This window comes from Somniosus microcephalus, chromosome 8, assembly GCF_052327205.1.
Source record: "Somniosus microcephalus isolate GS21.2 chromosome 8, FLI_Smic_1.0, whole genome shotgun sequence".
NCBI classification, from domain to species: domain Eukaryota; kingdom Metazoa; phylum Chordata; class Chondrichthyes; order Squaliformes; family Somniosidae; genus Somniosus; species Somniosus microcephalus.
The window spans coordinates 17,501,840-17,526,562 of record NC_140994.1 but is presented as its reverse complement, the minus strand read 5'-3'; the positions used below and the strand labels follow the sequence as shown (position 1 = coordinate 17,526,562).

Here is a 24,723-nt window from a genome sequence, read left to right as displayed (position 1 = left end):
GGGGGGGACTAACAAGGCAAAGGAATACACAATGAATGGAAAGACCCTAGGCAAGACGGAGGGTCAGAGGGATCTGGGTGTGCAAGTACACAGATCCCTGAAGGCGGCGGAACAGGTGGATAAGGTGGTAAAAAAGGCATATGGGATACTTGCCTTCATTAGCCGAGGCATTGAATATAAGAGCAAGGAGGTTATGATGGAGCTGTATAAAACACTGGTTAGGCCACAGCTGGAATACTGTGTGCAGTTCTGGTCGCCACACTACAGGAAGGATGTGATCGCGTTAGAGAGGGTGCAGAGGAGGTTCACCAGGATGTTACCAGGGCTGGAGCGCTTCAGCTATGAAGAGAGACTGGGCAGATTGGGTTTGTTTTCCTTGGAGCAGAGGAGGCTGAGGGGGGACATGATTGAGGTGTACAAAATTATGAGGGGCATAGATAGGATGGATGCTGAGGAGCTTTTTCCCTTAGTAGAGGGGTCAATAACTAGGGGGCATAGATTCAAGGTAAAGGGCGGGAGGTTTAGCGGGGATTTGAGAAAGAACTTTTTCACCCAGAGGGTGGTTGGAGTCTGGAACTCACTGCCTGAAAGGGTTGTGGAGGCAGAAACCCTCACAACATTTAAGAAGCATTTGGATGTGCACTTGAAATGCCATAGCATACAAGGCTACGGGCCAAATGCTGGAATATGGGATTAGATTAGACAGGGCTTGATGGCCGGCGCGGACACGATGGGCCGAAGGGCCTCTATCCGTGCTGTATTACTCTATGACTCTACAGGCCAGGAAGGGCCCAGGTTCAATCCCCAGTCTGTGTGGAGTTGGTTGATGTCAGCTGAAAACAACAACAACTTGTATTTATATAGCGCCTTTAATGTAGTAAAATGTCCCACGGCGTTTCACAGGAGCGATTATCAAACAAAATGTTATACTGAGCCACATAAGGAGATATTAGGGCAGGTGACCAAAAGCTTGGACAAAGAGGTAGGTTTTAAGGAGCATCTTAAAGGAGGAGAGAGAGGTAGGAGAGTCAGAGGGGTTTAGGGAGGGAATCCAAGAGCTTAGGGCCTTGGCAGCTGAAGGCACGGCCGCCAATAGTGGAGTGATTAAAATCAGGGATGCTCAAGAGGCCAGAATTAAAGGAGCGCAGGGATCTCGGAGGGTTGTGGGGCTGGAGGAGATTACAGAGATAGGGAGGGGCGAGGCCATGGAGGGATTTGAAAACGAGGATGAGAATTTTAAAATCGATGCGTTACTTAAGCAGGAGCCAATGTACGTCAGCGAGCACAGGGGTGATGGGTGAACGGGACACGGTGAGAGTTAGGACACGGGCAGCAGAGTTTTGGATGACCTCAAGTTTACCATTGGTTAGAAAAGGAGAGAGAGGGGGGGGGGGGGGGGGGGGGAAATCAAACCAGCCAGCATTCTCTGATCTTAATCCAGCAATCCCTGCTGGTAAAGCACTTGGCTCTGACACTATCTGCAGTCAAAACTTATCAAGACTCATATAAAAAGTAATAGCCATTTGAGCAAGTATCAGAGGGTGACCTGTACTCGTGGTACAGTACCCAACAGTGAGTCAATGCCTTCAGGAGGGTAGAGGGGAGAAAATTGGCAAGAATGAAAGAGAGAAATAAAATCTGTATGATCCAAATCAGATTAGGTTTCTCTGTTAATGTGTTTAGGAAACATACACGGGACTTGGAGAAGCCCCGGTGGCACTTGCCAGCAGAACCAATTTAAACACCAATCATTCTCACCCTCAAACCAACAATATCCAAGAAAGAAGAATGAATTAAGGCAGTCTACAAGTTTGTAGTCTACAAGAGGGAAGAATAATGTTTCCGTCACCGCCTGCCACTCATATCTTATTGAAAGAGAAAAAGACAGAAGTGATGGGGAGGAACAAAACAAAATGGCTTGACAGACACCGGAAAAAATCCTTTGGCCAGGTGATACAATAGGCAAGGGAAGAACTCAGGTTACATTTCAGTGATTTGTGCATTTCTGAATATGAAATACTAACAGACTAAGTACTGCCTGCATTGAGATGAACAAAGCAGGGACATTGAAAGTCTCGAAGAAAACCTCGGCAGCACGTTCACGGTTTTTCCTCGGATTCAGGGGAGCCTCTGTGAGGAGTACTGGATGCTGGGAAAGAGATAATAGAAAATACATGTCATTGTCTTTTCAATTAACAAAGTAGATCCTCACCTGCTGTGTAAATATCGTATTATTCAAACGGCAGTCGTTTAAAATAAAAGGTTGTTTGATGATTCCACTAAAAAGTTGCGTTGATTTTCAATAAAGTCCATGTACAGGAAACTCTCGATTTGCCGGCACCCAAACAACCGGAAATCTCGGTTAACCGGCAAAATTCAGGAGTAGGTTCAAGTTAAGTTTTTCTTCATATTAGTGGCCGTTTCTTGATTCTTGGCTGTGTAATCGGGGGTTTCTGCACTTGTTGCTAAGCAACAGGGATGCTTGGTCTGTGGCTGAGGTTCTTGCAGCTGTTGCTAAGCAACAGGGAAGCCTGGATTTGTTGCTGTGTACGGAGCTCCCGTACCTTTTAACGATAACTCTCTGTAATCCGGACTTTTTGATAAACCGGCACCACCCTCGGTGCCGGATAAAAAAGAGTTTCCTGTAATCCAATTTCCTTTCTAAAGGCAATTTCCTTAATAGGAAAATATCCCACCCAGCAAATGGCACTTGCTGGCAAAATACAGTTCACGTGATACAGTTCGCAGGGCAAGAGAAATCATGCTGACAAAGTAACTATTTAAGACACTGAACAATTACAAAAGAAAAGGTTTTGTGACTCAACTGGAAATATGGGGCATATGTACTGCCAAGCAGAAAATTACACTGCAGGTGGGCAGGGTATTTTTTGGTGGTTATAAACAGTAGATACTTCAGCGTAGGTTTAACACAGCAGTAAATGATTACCACTACTGAAATAACATTCCAATTTAGCCAATTATTAAAGGAGCAGATTAATTAACATTCATATTCGAACCTGAATGCCTTATGAAACCAGTGCTCTAGCTCAAAGTTGAACTAGGTTTTATGACTGTGAACAGACTAAATGCAGGATTCCCAATCATAAAAAGTTCTTTATTTGAGGTACAGCTGCTGTTGGACTCTCCAATGAAAAGCAGAAAAAAAACCCACTATTTTTGGGTCAGTTGCAATAATTTTGCACACAAAATAAATCTCTGGAAATATACAGACTAAAAATCCAGTTTTAATAAATAACTAAAAATAAGGCCATGAGGCACCGTGCAGCTCTACATCAGCACGGAGATGCAGTTTCTATCTTTTAAATTGCTGGGTTCTGGTTCTCTGCTGAATTGCTTTGACAAGATGCCAGGTGAAGGACACGTATATGCTCACAGATAAAAAAGGAAAAATCGGTGTTAAAAAAAAGCCTACTCTTGCACATAAACTACCAGCCAGTTCAGAGTAACATTGGTGGATCCTTGGAAGCAGGTCACCTGCCTGCTCAACCAGGAGACCAAAGGTAAAAAATAGAGGGATCGTACTCTGTAAAGAATAGGGACATAATCCATTATAATTGTATTTCTCCTTATATTTCTATATATAAAAACACTCATCTTAATTTTACAATCTACAGTAAGTTTCATTTTGGTTAATCTTACTGAAGAATAACAGCTGTCTGCATTTGATGAGTAATCTCTAGCTGTATTGCTTAAAAAACACTCATTTGAAATAGGACAGCATGGTAATGCTGCTATACCACTGAGTGATAGGTCAAAGTTTGCATCTGATTGCCCACACTGTAAGCTTTACCCCATCCATGCTTGTTGTCCCTTTGTGACAGCAAGCGAGAGGCTAGATGTGCCCCACAAGTAGGAAGGTGAGCTGTAAAAAAACCCACATACATCGGAGGCTCAGTAATTCTATGCCACTTTCACAAGAGCTCTTCCGAGACTCAGCAGCAGATTCCACCTGGTCCTCTTGGTTGGGAAAGTGCAAGCACTGTGAGGGAGGGCGCAGGTAACAGTAAGCAAAGGCAGAGAGTGTGACTGAAAGAGAGTAAGGAGCATGGGCAACAGAGTGGGACAGAAGCAGGAGACAGAAGGGCGGAAATTCCATTATTTAAAAAAAATCAAGAGTTAGTCAAGGTTCTCAATCCCAATTGCGATCCAGCCAAGTGCGCTGGAGCACGTGCGAATTTCAAGAGAGGTGAGGACTTGGCTATGATGCACTCAAAGCTGAACGCCCTGCCAAGACCTATTGTTTAGGCTCATATATGAAGCGTGACCACTTGGGCTAGGTGCCAATAGTCAACTAGTGCTCGTGGAACCATATCCTAGCAAGAAATTAACTCCTTCAGGAGAAGAGAGCGAGAAAATGGCAGAAAAAGGGAACAAAATGTTTTGTTGTGCCATTCTCACAAGTACAAAACCATAACCTGAGAAAGAATCATGTATCTGTATTTATGTGCCAAGCTCATTAAGCGCTTTGGGGGAAAAAATGCAAACCAAAAGAGGTATAGTCTTATCATTTTAGTCTGATTTAATGCCATTTATTCTGTCAAACGTTTATAACTTGTGCCAGAGATGCTGAAAGTTAAGACCTGAGAATTAAAAGTCAAAAGCATGTGTATTTCCTAGCAATGTTTACCACCTGTACAGTATGTGAGTATCACTAAAACATACAAGTACAGGAAACTTTCTGGTATCCGGCACTGGCGGGACCGAGCTGGTGCCGTACCATCAAAACTGCCGTAGAAACCAGCACTAATGTTAAAACATACGGAGCTTTTGAGCTCCGTGTGAATCAACAAACCCTGTTGCTTAGCAACAGCTGCAAAACAGTCGGCCGCAGCTTAAAAGCGTCTCTGTAGCTAAGCAACAGCTTCAGCTAGACCTTGCAGAGCCTGACTGGAAAAAAAAAGCAACGAGAAGTAAAAAAAACTTATAGGAAACGGCTCCTGAATTTTGCCGGTAGATAGAGCTTTCCAGACATTTAACCTCCGGTTAAACGAAAGTTTCCTGTATGTGAAAAACAACGCTTTCCCCCCCCCATTAAATTATATATAAAGTAAACATGGAAATGATACAACTATTCTAAGAGTTGAAAGATTTCATGCTGAAAATATCCACCTCACCTCTTCAGAGAAAGTCTGGAGCTGGTCTTTGGAATATACATACTGCCAGATCCGTTCCATATCGTTCCAGTCTTTCACAATTCCATGCTCCATTGGATACCTGATTGTTAACAGGCCTCTGTGTTCCTAATCAATCAAAACACAATGTGATTTTTTAAATATGTATTCATTCATGGGATATGGGCATTGCTGGCAAGGCCAGCATTTATTGCCCATCCCTAATTGCCCTAAAGAACCCCTGTTCATTTTGTAGCGGTTTGGTACAACAGAATGGCTTACTAGGCCATTTAAGAGTCAACCACATTGCTGTGGGTCTGGAGTCACATATAAGCCAGACCAGGTAAGGACGGCAGACTTCCTTCCCTAAAGGACATTAGTGAATCAGATGGATTTTTACGGCAATCCGGTAGTTTCATTACCGATACTAGCTTTTTTTTAAATTCCAGATTTATTTAATTTGAATTTAAATTCCCCAGCTGCCTTCATTGCAAGAGGATTTGAGTAGAGGAGCAAGGATGTCTTACTAGTTATACAGGGCCTTGGTGAGACCACACCTGGAGTACTGTGTGCAGTTTTGGTCTCCTTACTAAGAAAGGGTATACTTGCCATAGAGGGAGTACAGCGAAGGTTCACCAGACTGATTCCTGGGATGGCAGGACTGTCATATGAGGAGAGATTGGGTCGCCTAGGCCTGTATTCACTAGAGTTTAGAAGAATGAGAGGTGATCTCATTGAAATGTATAAAATTCTGACAGGGCTAGACAGACTGGATGCAGGGAGGATGTTTCCCCTGGCTGGGGGGTCTAGAACGAAGGGTCACAGTCTCAGGATACGGGGTAGGACATTTAGGACTGAGATGAGGAGAAATGTCTTCACTCAGAGAATTCCACAGGTTCACCACCCTCTATCACAGGAGGCTGTGGAGACCAAGTCACTGAATATAGTTAAGAAGGAGATAGATAGATATCGAGACACAAAAGGCATCAAGGGGTATGGGGAGAGAGCAGGAATATGACATTGAGATAGAGGATCAGCCATGATCATATTGAATGGCGGAGCAGGCTCGAAGGGCCGAATGGTCTATTCCTGCTCCTATTTTTCTATGTTCTATGTTTCTAAAGATCATGGCCCGGATTTTGTGGTGGTAATGATGGCGAACTGTCAGCATTCGCCGTCGTTACCCCTCTGAAACTGACCGTAACGTCAGGATTCAGCACATGCGCAGCTAAACGTGAAAATCCTGAAGTTGTGGTCAGTTATTCCCGACTGCGCCACAAGCTGCGTTGTGGAACTCCCCAGAGCCGGCAATCAGTGAAATCAGTTGAACTGACGAAAAATTAAGCTTTTCCACTGTAATATTGCTGTTATAAACACCCCATAAAAAGTTAAGCCTTATTGGAATAGATGTAACTGGGGTTTTAACGGCATATTGACTGCTGAACAGCCGTTCTGGCCCTGAAATTTTTTTTATATTTGTGGAATGTCAAATTTCTCCATTATGATAGAAAATGACTAGGTTTTTTAAATTAAAAATGTTTTAATTTTTTTTTTTAAATAGTTTGTTTTGATATTTGTGCTTCTACCTTAACCGCATGTATATGTCCCAATCTTTATTTCGCTCTCTGTAAAAATTTTAAAAGTGAAGTGAATCCGTGCCTTTTATTTCCTGGTTTGCTGCCAGTGAAAATTCTTCAATGTGATTGGCTGCTTGGACAGCTTGATGATTGGTTGGGTGATTGGGCAGATGCATGGCAGATGCAGTATAATGTGGATAAATGCGAGGTTATCCACTTTGGTGGCAAAAACAGGAAGGCAGATTATTATCTGAACGGCATTGAGAGAAGGGGAAGTGCAACAAGACCTGGGTGTCCTTGTGCACCAGTCGCTGAAGGTAAGCATGCAGGTGCAGCAGGCAGTTAAGAAGGCAAATGGTATGTTGGCCTTCATAGCGAGAGGATTTGAGTACAGGAGCAAGGATGTCTTGCTGCAGTTGTACAGGGCCTTGGTGAGACCACACCTCGAGTATTGTGTGCAGTTTTGGTTGCCTTATCTGAGGAAAGATGTTCTTGCCATGGAGGGAGTGCAGCGAAGATTCACCAGACTGATACCTGGGATGGCAGGAATGACGTATGAAGAGAGATTGGGTCGATTAGGCTTATATTCACTAGAGTTTAGAAGAATGAGAGGGGATCTCATTGAAACTTATAAAATTCTAACAGGACTAGACAGACTAGATGCAGGAAGGATGTTCCCGATGGCGGGGGAGTCCAGAACCAGAGGTCACAGTCTAAGGATAAGGGGTAAGCCATTTAAGACTGAGATGAGGAGGAATTTCTTCACCTAGAGAGTGGTGAACCTGTGGAATTCTCTACCACAGAGGGCAGTGGAGGCCAATTCATTAAATATATTCAAGAAGGAGTTAGATATATTTCTTCAAGCTAAAGGGATCAAGGGATATGGGGAGAAAGCAGGGACAGGGTACTGAATTTGGATGATCAGCCATGATCGCATTGAATGGCGGAGCAGGCTCGAGGGGCCAAATGGCCTACTCCTGCTCCTATCTTCTATGTTTCAATGTTACGTAGAGGCAGCTTCAGCTTATATTCAAGCCATGCTTTACCTATATAGAATTACACGGAAACAGACTGTTTGACCCAACTAATACATGTTGGTGTTTTTCCTTGACATGAGTAGTAGTCCGAATCCCTACATGCCTACTCTATTCCCATATCCCTTTATTTCCCTTTCCTTCATACCACCTATTTAACCAATTCTTAAATGGTGACATAGTCTCTTCAGTCACTAACTCCTCTGGTTGTGCATTCCACAGCCTCAAAACTCTTTAAGTAAAAAATGTTTCTCCTGCTCTCTGTCCCAAATCTCTTGCATTAAATCTTATATTTATGTTCCCTAATTCTAGACCACTCAAATCACTGAAAACAATCTGTTCCAATCTATTCTGTCCCATCCCTCCATAATTTGAAATACCATTATCAAATCACGCCAACATTCCCTTTGTTCGAATGAACCTGACCTGGGAATGCTTAATGGTGATGCTGGATAGGAAAAGTGTTCCTTGACACAGACGCTGAGCACCTCAGAAAGCAGACCATTCACCCAAAATTACAGTGAACACAACGTTTTTAAAACCAATTAAACTGAAAAGTACCTCAGCTTTTGGTCCGATGAAAATATCTCCCTCCAGGGCACCAGCCATAACACGTACATGCTTGGGTCTTCCCACACTGAAAGAAATATTTCAGAATTACTTGGATTGGAAAGAGTTTTGATTTTTACCATCATAATGTTGGAGCAATACAAATAAAACAGAGTGTCACGGTGTCACGTGATTACACAACAGCTCACGTCAGCTCTGTAGCAAGTATTTTATTATAAGATATAATCCAAATATAGTACATTTCATTTCAAATATCACACATACCTGCATTTAAGGTGGCTCATAAGACAGCTTTCACCCAAAATGTATTTTGAAAAATCCATGACACGCATCTAAAAAGATCAACATTACACTGCTTCTATCCACCAAAATTCTCACCAGCTGTGGGAGCAGGGACTGCAATCGAAGGGAAAGCTGTTATTTAAACGTGTCTTTACATTCCCCGCTGGAGAAGCAGAACAAAGCAAAAACAAACAGCTATTGCTGATGGGGGTACACTGGTATGGTGTTCCTGTGGATATACAGTCTTTGGTAAAAATAGTTTTTCCTAGGAGGAAAACCTGAAGGACATAATTTGCAAACACCTGACTTTTAACCCCATATGGTTGAGGTAAAATTTCTAGTCTCGTACACAAATATGTACAGTACATATCACAGAGGAAACAAGGCTGAATACTCTTTAACATCGAGAATTTACGGTGCTTTGCTTGACCAACACCAGTATATTTAACAACATATGGTGGGAGTGGGATTAATACTAGGCTGGTGAACCAGTGAATGTATTCTGATGTCCAGTAAGTGCTTACTGTACTAAATTCCTACCAAAGGCAGCCTTTCCCCTCAAATTATCTTCAATATGTGAGAACCTGGGAGAATGGGCGGGAATTTAGCAATGTCCTTTTCATTTCATAGAAACATAGAAACATAGAGATAGGAACAGGAGTAGGCCATTCGGCCCTTCGAGCCTGCTCCGCCATTCAATGAGATCATGGCTGATCTTCGTCTGAGATCATAGCTGATCTTACCAGTTCAGTACCCCGTCCCCGCCTTTTCTCCGTAACCCTTAATCCCCTTAGCCTTCAGAAATATATCCAATTCTCTCTTGAAAATATTTATTGAATTAGCCTTCACAGCCCTCTGTGGCAGGGAATTCCACAGGCTCACCACTCTTTGAGTGAAGAAATTCTTCCTCATCTCTGTTTTAAATGATTTGCCCGCTATTTTTAGACTGTGGCCCCTGGTTCTGTGCTCCCCGGCCATTGGAAACATTCTCTCTGAATTCAGCCTGTCCAGGCCTGCCATAATTTTATATGTTTCGATGAGATCCCCTCTCAATCTTCTAAACTCCAGTGAGTACAAGCCCAAACTATTTAATCTCTCTTCGTAGGTCATTCCCGCCATTCCAGGTATCAGCCTGGTGAATCGCCGTTGCACTCTTTCCATGGCAAGAACATCCTTCCGCAGATGGGGCGACCAAAACTGTACACAATACTCCAGATGCGGTCTCACCAGCACCTTGTACAGCTGTAGTAAGGTATCCCTATTCCTATACTCGAACCCCCTTGATATGAAGGCCAACATACCATTTGCCTTCTTGATCGCCTGTTGCACCTGCATGCTCTCCTTCAGTGACTGGTGCACAAGAACACCCAGGTCCCTCTGCACTTCCCCATCTCCCAATCTATTGCCATTTAGATAATAATCTACCCTCCTGTTTTTACCCCCAAAGTGGATAACCTTGCATTTATCCACATTATAGTGCATCTGCCACGTATCCGCCCATTCCCCCAACCTGTCCAAATCGCACTGTAGCCTCCTGACATCCTCATCAGAGCCCACCCCTCCTCCTAGTTTAGTGTCGTCAGCGAATTTGGAAATATTGCATCCAATTCCCTGATCCAGATCATTTATATATATTGTGAACAGCTGGGGTCCCAGGACAGATCCTTGCGGCACCCCGCTGGTCACTGCCTGCCACTCCGAAAACGAGCCGTTTATTCCAACTCTCTGTTTTCTATCTGCCAGCCAGTTCTCTATCCACGTTAATACTTTGCCCCCAATTTCATGAGCCTTAATTTTGCATGATAATCTTTTGTGTGGAACCTTATCGAAGGCTTTCTGGAAGTCAAGGTACACCACATCCACTGGCTCTCCCCCATCTATTTTACCAGTTACTTCCTCAAAAAATTCCAGCAGATTAGTCAAACACGATTTACCCTTTGTAAATCCATGTTGACTCTGTCCGATCCTTTCCCCATTTGTCAAGTGCTCCGCTATTTTATCCTTAATAATGGACTCTAGCATTTTGCCCACAACCGATGTAAGGCTTACTGGTCTATAATTCCCTGCTTTCTCTCTACCCCCCTTTTTAAATATTGGGGTAACATTAGCTACCCTCCAATCCACGGGTACTGTTCCCGAGTCAATGGAGTTCCGGAAGATGATCCTTAGAGCATCTGCTATCTCCAGGGCCACCTCCTTAAGTACCCTAGGATGTAGTTTATCAGGCCCCGGGGATTTGTCGGCCTTCAGTCCCCTCAACTTACCCAACACCATATCCCTAGAGATACTAATTTCTGTCAGCTCCTCCCTCTCATTAGTCCCTATGTTTGCCGATATTCCTGGGAGGTTATTTGTGTCCTCCTTTGTGAATACAGAACCAAAGTATGAGTTTAATTGGTCTGCCATTTCCTTATTCTCCATTATATATTCTCCCGAATCGGACTGCAAGGGACCGACTTGGGATTTTACCAGTCTTTTCCTCCTGATATACCGATAAAAGCTTTTGCAGTCTGTCTTTATGTTTGCTGCAAGTTTACTTTCGTATTCTATTTTCCCCTTCCTGATTAATCCCTTTGTCCTCTTTTGCTGTATCCTATACTGCCCCCAATCTTCCGGTCTGGTGCTTTTTTTTGCCAGTTGATATGCCCTTTTTTTTGATTTTATGCTGTCCCTAATTTCCCTCGTTATCCACAGTTGAGTCACCTTTTTAGGTTTACTTTTATGCCAAACCGGTATAAACATGTTCTGGAATTCTTCCATTCTATCTTTGAATGCTTGCCATTGTCTCTCCACTGTCAATCCCCCCAGAAACACCACCCAATCAATCTTACCCAATTCCCGTCTCATACCCTCGTAATTCCCTTTATTTAAGTTCTGGACCTTAGTCTCTGATTCAATTTCCTCACTCTCCATCTCGACTGAGAGCTCGATCATATTATGATCGCTCTGACCCAAGGGGCCTCGTACAAGAAGATTGCTGATAAGTCCCTTCTCATTGCACAATACCCAGTCTAAAATGGCCTGATCTCGAGTCGGCTCCTCGACATATTGGTCCAGATAACCGTCCCGAAAACATTCCAGGAATTCCTCCTCCTCAGAATTTTTACTAATTTGGGTAGTCCAATCAATATGTAAATTAAAGTCACCCATGATGACAGCTGTGCTCTTATCGCACGCTTCTCTAATTTCCCTTTTTATGCCTTCCCTCACCTCCATATTACTATTTGGAGGCCTATATATCACACCCACTAACGTTTTCCTCCCCTTGCTATTTCTCATTTCTACCCATACAGATTCCGTTTCATCCGAGTTAATATCCTTCCTTTCCATTGCATTAATCCCCTCCTTTACCAGCAATGCTACCCCACCTCCCCTACCTTTTTGCCGATCCTTCCTAAATATTGTATATCCCTGGATGTTAAGTTCCCAGCCTTGCCCACCCTGCAGCCACGTTTCTGTAATCCCAATCAAATCATACTTGTTTACCTCTATTTCCACAGCTAATTCATCCACCTTGTTCCTAATGCTTCTAGCATTAAGATACAAAGCCTTCAGGCTTGCTTTTTTCACACTCTCATTATGAATTAGTTTGGCCCTTTGTGTTTCTCTCCTTTGCTTATTGCTTCTCACCTTTCTACCATCTATTTCTGACTTCATATGACTTCCCTCTTTTCCACTACCTAGGTTTCTCTTGCTGATAGACCAGGATTTTTTTAAACTGAGGACCAGTAACTTTTGCCAGGTACTGGGCCGTTCCCTCTGTGCTTTCTCAGCCTTAGGTTTGAGCTCCACAGTACAATGTTCATCTTTTTAAATCCCAATCAGAAGGCATATGACCCCACAATTACTTTCATAAAAATGCTTACTTATGAATGTACACTTTAAAATACTAAAAACTCAATAACATTACAAAGAATTTACAACACAAAACAGGCCATTCGGCCCAACTAATTCATGCCAGTTATGCTCCACACGAGCCTCCACCCACCTTACTGCCCTAACCCAATCAATATATATTTCTATTCCTTTCTCCTTCATGTGTTTATCTAGCTTACCCATTAAATGCATCTATACTATTCGCCTCAACCACTCCTTGTGGTAGCGAGTTCCACATTCTAACCACTCTCTGGGTAAAGAAGTTTCTCCTGAATTCCTTATTGGATTTATGAATGACTCACATATTTATGACTCCTAGTTTTGGACACCCCCCACCTACCCCAAAAGTGGAAACACCTTCTCTACATCTACCCTACCAAACCCCTTCATAATTTTAAAGACCTCTATTAGGTCACCCCTCAGCCTTCTCTTTTCTGGAGTAAAAAGAGCCCCAACCAGTTCAGTCGTTCCTGATAGTTGTAACTATTTTGCCAATAGTCCACTATGTGCGGAGTTCCCATTCTCCGCCATGCTATGAACATACTGCCGGAGGACACAGAGTTAAGGTAACTGGCAAAAGAACCAGAGGCGAAATGAGGAGCAATCTGTTTATGCAGCGAGTTATGATGATCTGGAATGCACGGCGTCAAAGAGCGGTGGAAGCAGATTCAATAGTAACTTTCAAAAAGAAATTGGATAAATACTTGAAGGGGAAAAATTTGCAGGATTATGGTGAAAAGGACTAACCGGAGAGCTCTTTCAAAGAGCCGGCACAGCCACGATGGGTCGAATGGCCTACTTCTGTGCTGTATCATTCTATGATTCATTGTGGCCGAGCTGGTGAGATGGAGAGCTTCCACTTTTTTTATCTACCAAAGTCCGTGAGCCAGCACATAGTTCCTCTCTCCTTTAGGAGGAGGGAGCTGTTCGGGGAGTTGGTAGATACGGCTGTGCACGGTGGACTGTGAAAAACTCTTGATAAATTTCCCCACCCAGAGACTAGAAGAGGCTTACAGTGTAGGAATTTATAGTTGCTGTTAATGAGTAATACAGTGCAAGTTAAAGGTCAATATATTGTTGATGATGTGTCAGTTACACCTCTGTTGACATAACGAGCAACACAGATGCTCCAGTTCCATCAATCTCAAATTTCTGGCATATAAATTCTCAAAAGAATAACTTTTTAACCTCCGGAGGGTCCAACTCCCAACTCTGTTGCCATCTACTCCTGAGTTTTGAGTAATCCATTAATTCAAAATAAGCAACATATTTTGAGGATACAGTTTAAATCTCACTGCAGCAAGTTGTGAAACTGAATTTCAGAAATATGGTGATTTACAGACAGACACCAGAAAAAAAACGACCACAGCCCAGAAATTGGATTGTGCAGTGCCCAATTTCCGGGCTAAAAACGGGCACTTAAGGGTCCAATATAACATGTGGTGTGCACACGTTCCTTCCGTACCAGGATAGCCCGAATGCCAAATAGGCAAGAGCGCCCCGGAGTCAGCCAGGGCACACCCCGAAACCAGAGCTCGGCCCATTTCCTCCGATGCAAATCCAGGACCTAACGCCAGGTTTCAGGATACTCTCCCACACATGTGCCACGTATGCTGCTGACAGTTTTCTCAGGCCTAAAGCAGCCAAACCAGTGGTCCAAAAAGGTTATTACTTCTTTTTTACTTTCCCAAACGTGGAGCATGCTGAAACTGCGGTGTCACTGACGCCACTCCCAATCTCCTCTGCCCCACCCCCAGAGTCACTGCCAGCCAGTTTTCATCCTCTTCGCAATCAGCGCACTGTGTTCCCGCCCCTGCCCCTGGGGTTTGACTGGCTCCCCAGCAAGGGAACCAATTTTGCGTGGTCCTCTCACCAGCTTAGTCGCCACTGGGTTCGCACCTGGATTTGGTACCGAACCAATTTCTAGGCCCGTGGAATGGAAATCTAACTGGTTTATTCATGTTTAAAGGAACGGAACCTGCCACCACTACTCAGACGAGCCTACACATGACTCCAGTCCCACACCACTTGGTTGATTCTTAATGCCCTTTCAAATGGCCGAGAAGGCCATTCTATTGTCAGAACTATGTGCGAGCAATAAAGAAACGTTAGAACTTGCATTTGTTTAGCACCTTTCACATCCTCAGGACTTTCCAAAATACTTCAAAGCCAATTAATTATTTTTTGAAGTGCGGCCATCGTCCAATTTGTGCACAGCAAAGACCCACAAACAGCAATGACATAAACGGCTAGTTAATCTGCTTTGGTGATGTTATTTGAGGAATAAGTGTTGTCCAGAACACTGGGAGAGCTCCCTGCTTTTCTTTAACTAGTGCCATGGGACCTTTTATGTCCACCTGAACAGACAGACAGGGCCTCAGTTTAGTGTCTCATTTGAAAGCCAGCACTTCAGACAGTGCAGCACTCCCTCTGTACTGCAACAACAACTTATATTTATATAGCACCTTGAACAAAAAATAAAACGTCCCAGGGTGCTTCACAGGAGTGTTATCAAAAAAAATGACACCGAGCCATATAAGGAGGTGTTAGGGTCGATGACCAAAAGCTTGGTTGAAGAGGTTTTAAGGAGTGTCTTAAAGGAGGAAAGAGAAGTGGAGGCGGAGAGATTTATGGAGGGAATTCCAGCACTTAGGACCGAGGCAGCAGAAGGCACGACCGCCAATGGTAGAGCATTTAAAATCGGGGTGTTCAAAAGGCCAGAATAGGCAGAGCGCAGAGGTCAAGGGGGATTATAGGGCTGGAGGAGATTAGAGGTAAGGAGGGGCGAGGCCATGGAGGGATTTGAAAACAAGGATGAGAATTTTTTAATCGACGCGTTGCACAACCGAGAGCCAATGTAGGCCAGCAAGCACAGGGGAGATGGGTGAGTGGGACTTGGTGCGAGTTAGCACACGGGAGGCAGAGTGAAATGTCAGCCTAGATTACATGCTCAGTTCCTGGAGTGGGGCATGCACCCATAACCTCTGATTCAGAGGTGACAGTGCTACAAATGAGGCAAGCTGATACTTGCCAGCATCGCCCACATCCAGTAGACACATTTTTTTAAAAACAGAGCAAGTGGGAATTTAGTGCCAAGAAAAATGCTAATGATTGGATAAGTAAGTGACTTTGAATTGAGACTATATAACACATTCTTCATTCACATGAGATTTCTGCTGTTCCATAATGTAGCTAAAGAAGCCAGTGTATGGGCTTGTGGTATTGAAACCTATGGTCATTTGTGCTTTGTGAAATACAAAAATATTTGTTGTGGAAAATGGCTGGCTGGCTTTGTGTAGTCAGGTCTTGGATCTTAGTCATTATTCACTAACCCATTAAGTCCTTGTTTAGTTACTAAAAATGTGAACTGGTGACCAAAATAGTCATGGTACTATAACTAGCAACAATGCATATTATTATTACAGACAGAACAATTCAAGACTACATTAGATACATAGATAAGAACGTCATTTGAACAAGAGGAAAATTCCTTTGCAAGTACTCATGTGCTGGGTCACAAATGATCCTCCAACACAAACATAAAGGCTAAACATTCCCTCACTGTCTGTGAATGAAGTGAAAACTGCAGTTCCTCTATAAATGCCTCATATCCACGTACCCAGCATAAAGATAGGCTTTTTCATGTGTCCGGTTTTGCAGGTGGGATCGGGTAAAACGCAATCCCACTGCGAGCATTTATAAGTGCCCCCACACAAGGAGGATGTCACTGACAAGAAGTCTATCCAAACGAAATTCTCAAATAAATATAAGGTAATTTAAATTATAATTTGACAGATACAGTGTGATGAGGCCATCAATGCCACATGGTACCAGAATTTCTTGTATATGGGTAGGGACAGATGAGAAGAATCGCGAATAAAACACAATCATGTATTATTTTTAGCTGCAACACCACCCTGAATACTAAAATGTCTTCAAAATAAAAGCCAATAATTTATGATTCTAATGGGTAATTCTATTATTTGATGGGAGTAAATTTATTTTTTTTAAATCAAAAGAACTGAGCCCATATTCTGGGAACTTCAGGGGAAAAAAACTTCTGGTCAGAGGCTCATGCCATAACCAAACGTACCTCACACTGCTTTCCGGATATTATTGCAACGAGCTGACTTGGGATTAATCTGTGGGTACCAATGTTCATTCTAATTTTTTTTGGCCCGCGTGGCCCCTTTAATGGGCTGCGCAGGCCATTCAAAATTCCAACGCCGGCACGGTTTTTCTATTTAAAAGCCGGCTCACCGGCTGCGCGGGACCTTCAGAGCACTGCGCGGCCGCGCAACTTAAAGAGAACGGTGGTGGGTACTACAGAAATACTTAATACATTTGTTTGCAATAGCGCAGAGAGTAATTTCAACCCCTTAGTGATTTCGGGTAGCTCAACATACATAAAAATCATTCCTGCTATTTTAACACGCCTGCATCCTATAAACCGGATTTTACAATAGCTGAGATTACCTGTCCAGTCAACTCTTCAATTTTAACCTGCTTTCCTGCCTCTTTTGGCTGCATTGAATGATTTAGGGTATAGTTCCTAGGACATGAGTGACTCTACAGTATCCCACCCAAGTGGCTATTCCTCAGATGTCAGCCAAGACTGCGAGAGCCACTAGGTCGTTTGGCAGTGGGGGACAGCAGTCAACCCTGACCCTGACCAATGGGGGGACAGCACAGTCAACCCTGACCAATGGGGGACAGCACAGTCAACCTTGACCCTGGCCAATGGGGTACAGCACAGTCAACCTTGACCCTGATCAATGGGGGACAGCAGTCAACCTTGACCCTGGCCAATGGGGGACAGCACAGTCAACCCTGACCCTGACCAATGGGGGGACAGCACAGTCAACCCTGACCCTGGCCAATGGGGGACAGCACAGTCAACCCCGACCCTTGCCTCACCCAACATCCTAACTAACATCAAATTTCAGAAGGGTTCAATGGATAATTATCAGGAGTAGGAACAATGATCAATCTTTTCCCTTTTTCGGTCCAGGGACACTGTAAGAGTGGTGCTTTGGCCCATTGAGTCACTAGAGGAGTTCTGAGGTGAGTATCTTTATTAACAGGAACTTAAATTGTTGCAGTACTTTTCACAAAACCAACAGCAACAGCAAATTAAATTTTAACACCAACATTTCCCGTACACACGATGCAGAATCAAAGTCCATAAAGGTAACTTTTAACTGGAGTTCTTGTTGCATTTGATATTGCTACAAAGAATAATATTGAGCTGTGCGAGAATCAGGTGATGGATTTACCAAGTTGGGCATCAGAAATGGTGGGCAGAGTGTGAAAAATGTGACTAGTCCAGAACTCGCACTTCCCCCTGTCAATTCTACATTGTTCATAAATACAAAACCATAGGATTCTGGCATAATTTGTGTTTGCTTTTTTAAATATAATTCGTAATAGAAAAGCACTTACTAATTAGGGAAGCAGTACTTTGGAATCTGATCACCTGCAAAACCAGCTTTGACAACACCGGAGCCCTGGAATGAAAGTATAAACACACATGAATATCAACATCTATCCTACACACTTTGAAACTGTGGTTTTCAAATTTTCTGTGTGTGAGGCCCCTGCAATTACTGGCACGCTCCCAGGGACCCCCTGCAATTAATTATTGACAAGATCCCAGTGACTCCATCCTAGCTTCCAAAATACAGTGTCAGCTTCTCAATGGAAAATAGTGTTAACATTGCCCTTTTAAAAAAAATTCTGTTGCTGCTGGCTAAATAACATGCGAGTGATTCAACAAATACAGAAAAATATAGCATACAGAATTCTCGAGATACTGGGCTCATGGTTTGTCAGTCTACTGGAATCTGATGATCTGGTTCTCTCACAGACTTCAGCTTGAAAAGCCTGTGCTCTAACAGAACGGCAAACATTATTTTCACTATAACAGCGGGTACGAAGAAGCAATTTTTTAAAAATGTATTCATTCACGGGATGTGGGCGTCGCTGGCAAGGCCAGCATTTATTGCCCATCCCTAATCGGCCTTGAGAAGTTGGTGGCGGGCCGCCTTCTTGAATCGCTGCAGTCCGTGTGGTGAAGGTACTCCCACAGAGCTGTTAGGGAGGGAGTTCCAGGATTTTGACCCAGCGACGATGAAGGAACGGCAATATATTTCCAAGTTAGGATGGTGCGTGACTTGGAGGAAAACTTGGAGGTGGTGGTGTTCCCATGCGCCTGCTACCCTTGTCCTGGTCCTGCTAAATGGTAGAGGTCGCAGGTTTGGGATGTGCTATCGAAGAAGCCTTATTAATATGCTATACTGTGTTTTCATACTTTCCAAGTTAGAGTATTATCACTGGAGATATTTAACTTATTGAGACCAATACGCTATAGAAAAAGTCACATTTAACCAAACCACTTCCATGTTCCAATTTGCACTTCTTGTATGATACTCTTCATTCATCACCTCAAATTGCTCCCACCAGTCGACAAAGCTGCACCACCTGTTATCATGTCGCTTAGAAAGCTCCTTCAAATCAAGTTTAAAATATCTAAATCTACAACTGTCCTTCTGGGTGCTTTTCCACAATTCAAGTGGACATATTATGAAAGTTTCACCCACCCAACATTAAGCATCACTGAAATCCTAGTCACAACACTGATACTTTTCCTTAGGTCACAAGTAGAAAAAGACTTGTGCATTTATAAATAAGAACATAAGAAATAGGGGCAGGAGTCGGCCATTCAGCCCCTCGAGCCTGCTCTGCCATTCAATGAGACCATGGCTGATCTTCTACCTCAACTCCATTTTCTTGCACTATCCCCATATCCCTCAATTCCCTTAATAGCCAAAAATCTATCGAACTCTATCTTGAATATACTCAACGACTGAGCCTCCACAGCCCTCTGGGGTGGAGTATTCCAAAGATTCACCACCCTCTGAGTGAAGAAATTTCTCTCATCTCAGTCCTAAATGGCAGTCCCCTTATTCTGAGACTGTGACCCCTGGTTCTAGACTCCCCAGCCAGGGGAAACATCCTCCCTGCATCTACCCTGCCAAGCCCTGTAAGAATGTTGTATGTTTCAATGAGATCACCTCTCATTCTTCTAAACTCTAGAGAATATAGGCCTAGTCTACTCAATCTCTCCTCATAGGACAATCCCCCCATCCCAGGAACCAGTCTGGTGAACCTTCGTTGCACTCCCTCTATGGCAAGTATATCCTTCCTTAGGTAAGGAGACCAAAACTGTACACAATACTCCAGGTGTGGTCTCACCAGGGCCCTATATAATTGCAGTAAGACGTCTTCACTCTTATACTCAAATCCTCTTGTAATAAAGCCCAACATACCATTTGCTTTCCTAATTGTTTGCTGTACCTGCTTATTAACTTTCAGTGATTCGTGTACAAGGACACCAAGGTGCCTCTGAACACCTACATTTCCCAATCTCTCACCATTTGAAAAATACTCTGCTTTTCTATTTTTCCTACCAAAGTGGATAACTTCACATTTCACATATAGAAGATAGGAGCAGGAGTCGGCCATTCGGCCCTTCGAGCCTGCTCTGCCATTCAATGAGATCATGGCTGATCATCCAAATTCAGTACCCTGTCCCTGCCTTCTCCCCATATCCCTTGATCCCTTTAGTCTTAAGAAATATATCCAACTCTTTCTTGAATATATTTAATGAACTGGCCTCCACCGCCCTCTGTGGCAGAGAATTCCACAGGTTCACCACTCTCTGGGTGAAGAAATTCCTCCTCATTTCAGTCCTAAATGGCTTACCCCTTATCCTTAAGACTATGACCCCTGGTTCTGGACTCCCCGGCCATCAGAAACATCCTTCCTGCATCTAGTCTGTCCAGGCCTGACAAAATTTTATAGGTTTCGATGAGATCCCCTCTCAATCTTCTAAACTCCAGTGAGTATAAGCTTTTTCAACACAATCTCTCCTCATATGTCATTCCTGCCATCCCAGGTATCAGCCTGGTGAATCTTCGCTGCACTCCTTCCATGGCAAGAACGTCCTTCCTCAGGTAAGGCGACCAAAACTGCACACAATATTCAAGGTGCGGTCTCACCAAGGCCCTGTACAACTGTAGCAAGACATCCTTGTTCCTGTACTCGAACCCTCTCGCTACAAAGGCCAACATACCATTTGCCTTCTTAACCGCCTGCTGCACCTGCATGCTTACCTTCAGCGACTGGTGCACAAGAACACCCAGGTCTCTTTGCACTTCCCCTTCTCCCAATCTATTGCCATTCAAATAATAATCTGCCTTCCTGTTTTTGCCACCAAAGTGGATAACCTCACATTTATCCACATTATAGTGCATTTGCCATATTTCTGCCCAATCACCCAACCTGTCCAAATCGTACTGGAGTTTCACGACATCCTCCTCACAGCATACCCTCCCACCCAGCTTTGTGTCGTCTGCAAATTTGGAGATATTACATCCAATTCCCTCGTCCAGATCATTAATATATATTGTGAACAGCTGGGGTCCTAGGACCGATCCTTGCGGTACCCCACTAGTCACGGCCTGCCACTCGGAAAACGACCCGTTTATTCCAACTCTTTGCTTTCTGTCCGCCAACCAGTTCTCTATCCAAGTCAATACCTTGCCCCCAATCCCATGTGCCTTAATTTTGCACGCTAATCTCTTATGCTGGACCTTATCGAAAGCCTTCTGAAAGTCCAAATACACCACATCCACTGGTTCTCCCTTATCTATTTTACCAGTTACATCCTCAAAAAATTCCAGTAGATTAGTCAAGCATGATTTACCTTTTGTAAATCCATGTTGACTTTGTCCGATCCTGTCACTGCTTTCCAAGTGCTCTGCTATTACATCTTTTATAACGGACTCTAGCATTTTCCCCACTACCGATGTCAGGCTTACCGGTCTATAATTCCCCGCTTTTTCTCTACCACCTTTTCTGAATAGTGGGGTAACATTAGCTACCCTCCAATCCATGGGTACTGTTCCAGAGTCTATCGAGTTCTGGAAGATGACCAGCAATGCATCTACTATTTCTAGGGCCACTTCCTTAAGTACCCTGGGATGTAGATTATCAGGCCCTGGGGATTAATCGGCCTTCAGTCCCATCAATTTTCCGAACACCATTTCCCTACAAATACTGATTTCTTTCAGTTCCACCCTTTCATCAGACCCTATGTTCCCCGGCATCTCTGGGAGGTTATTTGTGTCCTCCTTTGTGAAGACAGAACCAAAATATGTATTTAGTTGGTCTGCCATTTCTTTGTTCCCCATTATAAATTCCCCTGATTCTGACTGCAAGGGACCTACGCTTGACTTCACCAACCTTTTTCTCTTCACATATCTATAAAAGCTTTTACAGTCAGTTTTTATGTTCCCTGCAAGCTTACTCTCATATTCTATTTTCCCTTTCTTAATTAATCCCTTTGTCCTCCTTTGTTGAATCCTAAACTGCTCCCAATCCTCAGGATTATTGCTTTTTCTGGCCAATTTATATGTCCTCTCCTTGGATCTTATGCTATCCCTAATTTCCCTTGTTAGCCACAGTTGAGTCACCTTTTTTGTTTTATTTTTATGCCAAACTGGGATGAACAAATTCTGTAGTTCATCCATTCGGTCTTTGAATGTTTGCCATTGCCTATCCACCGTCAACCCTTTGAGTGACATTCCCCAATCAATACTACCCAACTCGCTCCTCAGACCATCGTAGTTTCCTTTATATTCCATTTGCCATGTTCTTGCCCACTCACTTAGCCTGTCTATATCCCCTTGAAGCCTCCTTGCATCCTCCTCACAACTTACATTCCCACCCAACTTTGTATCATCAGCAAACCTGGATATATTACATTTGATCCCCTCATCCAAATCATTGATATAGATTGTGAATAGCTGAGGCCCAAGCACTGATCCTTGCGGTACCCACTAGTTACAGCCTGCCGACCTGAAAATGACCAGTTTATTCCTACTCTCGGTTTTCTGTCCGTTAACCAATCCTCAATCCATGCTAGTATATTACCCCCAATCCCATGAGCCCTAATTTTGTTTCATAACCTCTTATGTGGCACCTTATCGAATGCCTTCTGAAAATCCAAATACACCACATCCACTGGTTCCCTTATCTATTCTGCTAGTTACAACCTCAAAAAACTCAAACAGATTAGTCAAACATGATTTCCCTTTCATAAATCCATGTTGACTCTGCCCAATCCTATTATTATTTTCTAAGTGCCCTGTTACCACGACCTTAATAATAGATTATTGCATTTTCCCTACTACTGATGTCAGGCTAACTGGTCTGTAGATCCCCGTTTTCTCTCTCCCTCCTTTCTTAAATAGTGGGGTTACATTTGCTACTTTCCAATCCGCAAGAACCGTTGTAGAATCTATGGAATTTTGGAAGATGACAACCAATGCATCCACTATCTCTATAGCCACCTCTTTTAAAACCCTAACATGTAGGCCATCAGGTCCTGGGGATTTATTGGCTTTCAGTCCCATTAATTTCTCCAGTACTATTATTTTACTAATACTAATTTCTTTCAGTTCCTCATTCTCGCTAGACCCTTGGTTCTCCATTATTTCCGGGAAATTTTTTGCATCTTCTTCCGTGAAGACAGACACAAAGTATTTGTTTAGTTTCTCTGCCATTTCCTTATTCCCCATTATAATTTCTCCTGTCTCAGCCTGTAAGGGACCCATGTTTAGTTTTGCTAACCTTTTCCTTTTTACATACCTATAGAAGCTTTTACAGTCTGTTTTTATGTCTCTCGCTAGTTTACTCTCATATTCTATTTTCCCTTTATCAATTTCTTGGTCCGCCTTTATACAGCGTCTTTCACGTCCACCGGATGCCCCAAAGCGCTTTACAGCCAATGAAGTACTTTTTGAAGTGTAGTCACTGTTGTAATGTAGGAAATGCGGCAGCCAATTTGTGCACAGCAAGATCCCACAAACAGAAATGTGATAATGACCAGATAATCTGTTTTTTGTGATGTTGATTGAGGGATAAATATTGGCCAGGACACTGGGGATAACTCCCCTGCTCTTCTTCAAAATAGTGCCATAGGATCTTTTACATCCACCTGAGGGCAGACGTGGTCTCGGTTTAACGTCTCATCCAAAAGACAGCACCTCCGACAGTGCAGCACTCCCTCAGCACTGCACTAGAGTGTCAGCCTGGATTTTTGTGCTCAAGTCCCTGGAGTGGGACTGTGAACCCACAACCTTCAAACTTAGAGGCATTTACAAGAGGAAAAAAGAATAAACTGCAGAGGCCTGTAAGAGCAAATCACTTATTCTATAAGATTCCAGAATAAACCACATGCAGGGAACATTTTGAGCTGTATAATACTGTGGAGAAGTACTGATGGCTATAGATCGATCACTGGAGGCGGTAGTGATGAAGTAATTTGATGATAGTAGCACATTATGGAGTTTAATTTCCTTTGTGCGCTATTTTTAGCACACTAATTAACACAGGTTAACGACTGCACTAAAATAGTGCAGGCAAGGGCTCAACACAAATGTGTTAACCAGTGCACTAAAAATAGGAAATTAAACCCTACAGAGGAAATTAAACTCCAAGAAGTGGCTCTCATAAAATTAAAATGTAGTGTCTTCAGTACAATTTTTCCTAAGCCATATTGGTACACTAGCCAAATGACAGCGCTACATAGGACAATTCAAAGCTAAAATACAATTTTGGGTTTCAGATGCCATGTATAAAATAGCAAATGCTTTGCCTCTGCAGTAAATGATATCATTTGTACCTTGTTCAATTGGGCTGGTTTTATAACTACATCCCACCAGCTATCTACAATTCACATGTTTTTTTGCCTTCCATTTTGATTCAAAACCAGTATTTGTTAGTTACTCCTGCCCTTGATTGTTTAGATTCTCCTGTGGCATATTAGTGAAAAGAAGAAGGCGGCAATGATCTGCTAATAAGGCGCCGGGCTTAGGCCAGCTGCACAAGCTCTGCACAGCCTGACTCACTCTGCGGGGAAGTGCCTGTTCCCTCGATACTCTGGCTGAAAACAGGAGCTAACCATTATGGGATTTTTTTTGGGCTTGTGTGTGGGAGTTGAGAATAATGCATGTGCCAACATTTATCAGTACAAGGGAGTCACTTTAATTATAATTACTTTTAAAGATGCATTACTCAACATTTGTTAGAGGAAAAAAAAATGGAATTTCTATTAGAAAGTTCTTTATATTTACAAGTCTACTGTTATTATTGTTCTAAAGTTTCCCAGAATCTTTTTAATAAGTG

At 43.1% G+C, this 24,723-nt stretch overlaps 1 protein-coding gene across 1 annotated transcript in view; it reads right to left on the bottom strand.

Annotated features, from left to right (window-relative positions):
* Positions 1-24,723, bottom strand: part of LOC147113347 (alpha-centractin) — a 55,477-nt gene that overhangs the window by 20,452 nt on the left and 10,302 nt on the right. The window contains exons 2-5 of the mRNA XM_085994303.1: positions 17,914-17,978; positions 8,305-8,380; positions 5,136-5,261; positions 2,025-2,149 (exon numbers count right to left, since the gene is read on the bottom strand). Of these exons, the coding sequence (XP_085850429.1) occupies positions 2,025-2,149; positions 5,136-5,261; positions 8,305-8,380; positions 17,914-17,978 (392 nt within the window). The remainder of the gene's footprint in view (positions 1-2,024; positions 2,150-5,135; positions 5,262-8,304; positions 8,381-17,913; positions 17,979-24,723) is intronic.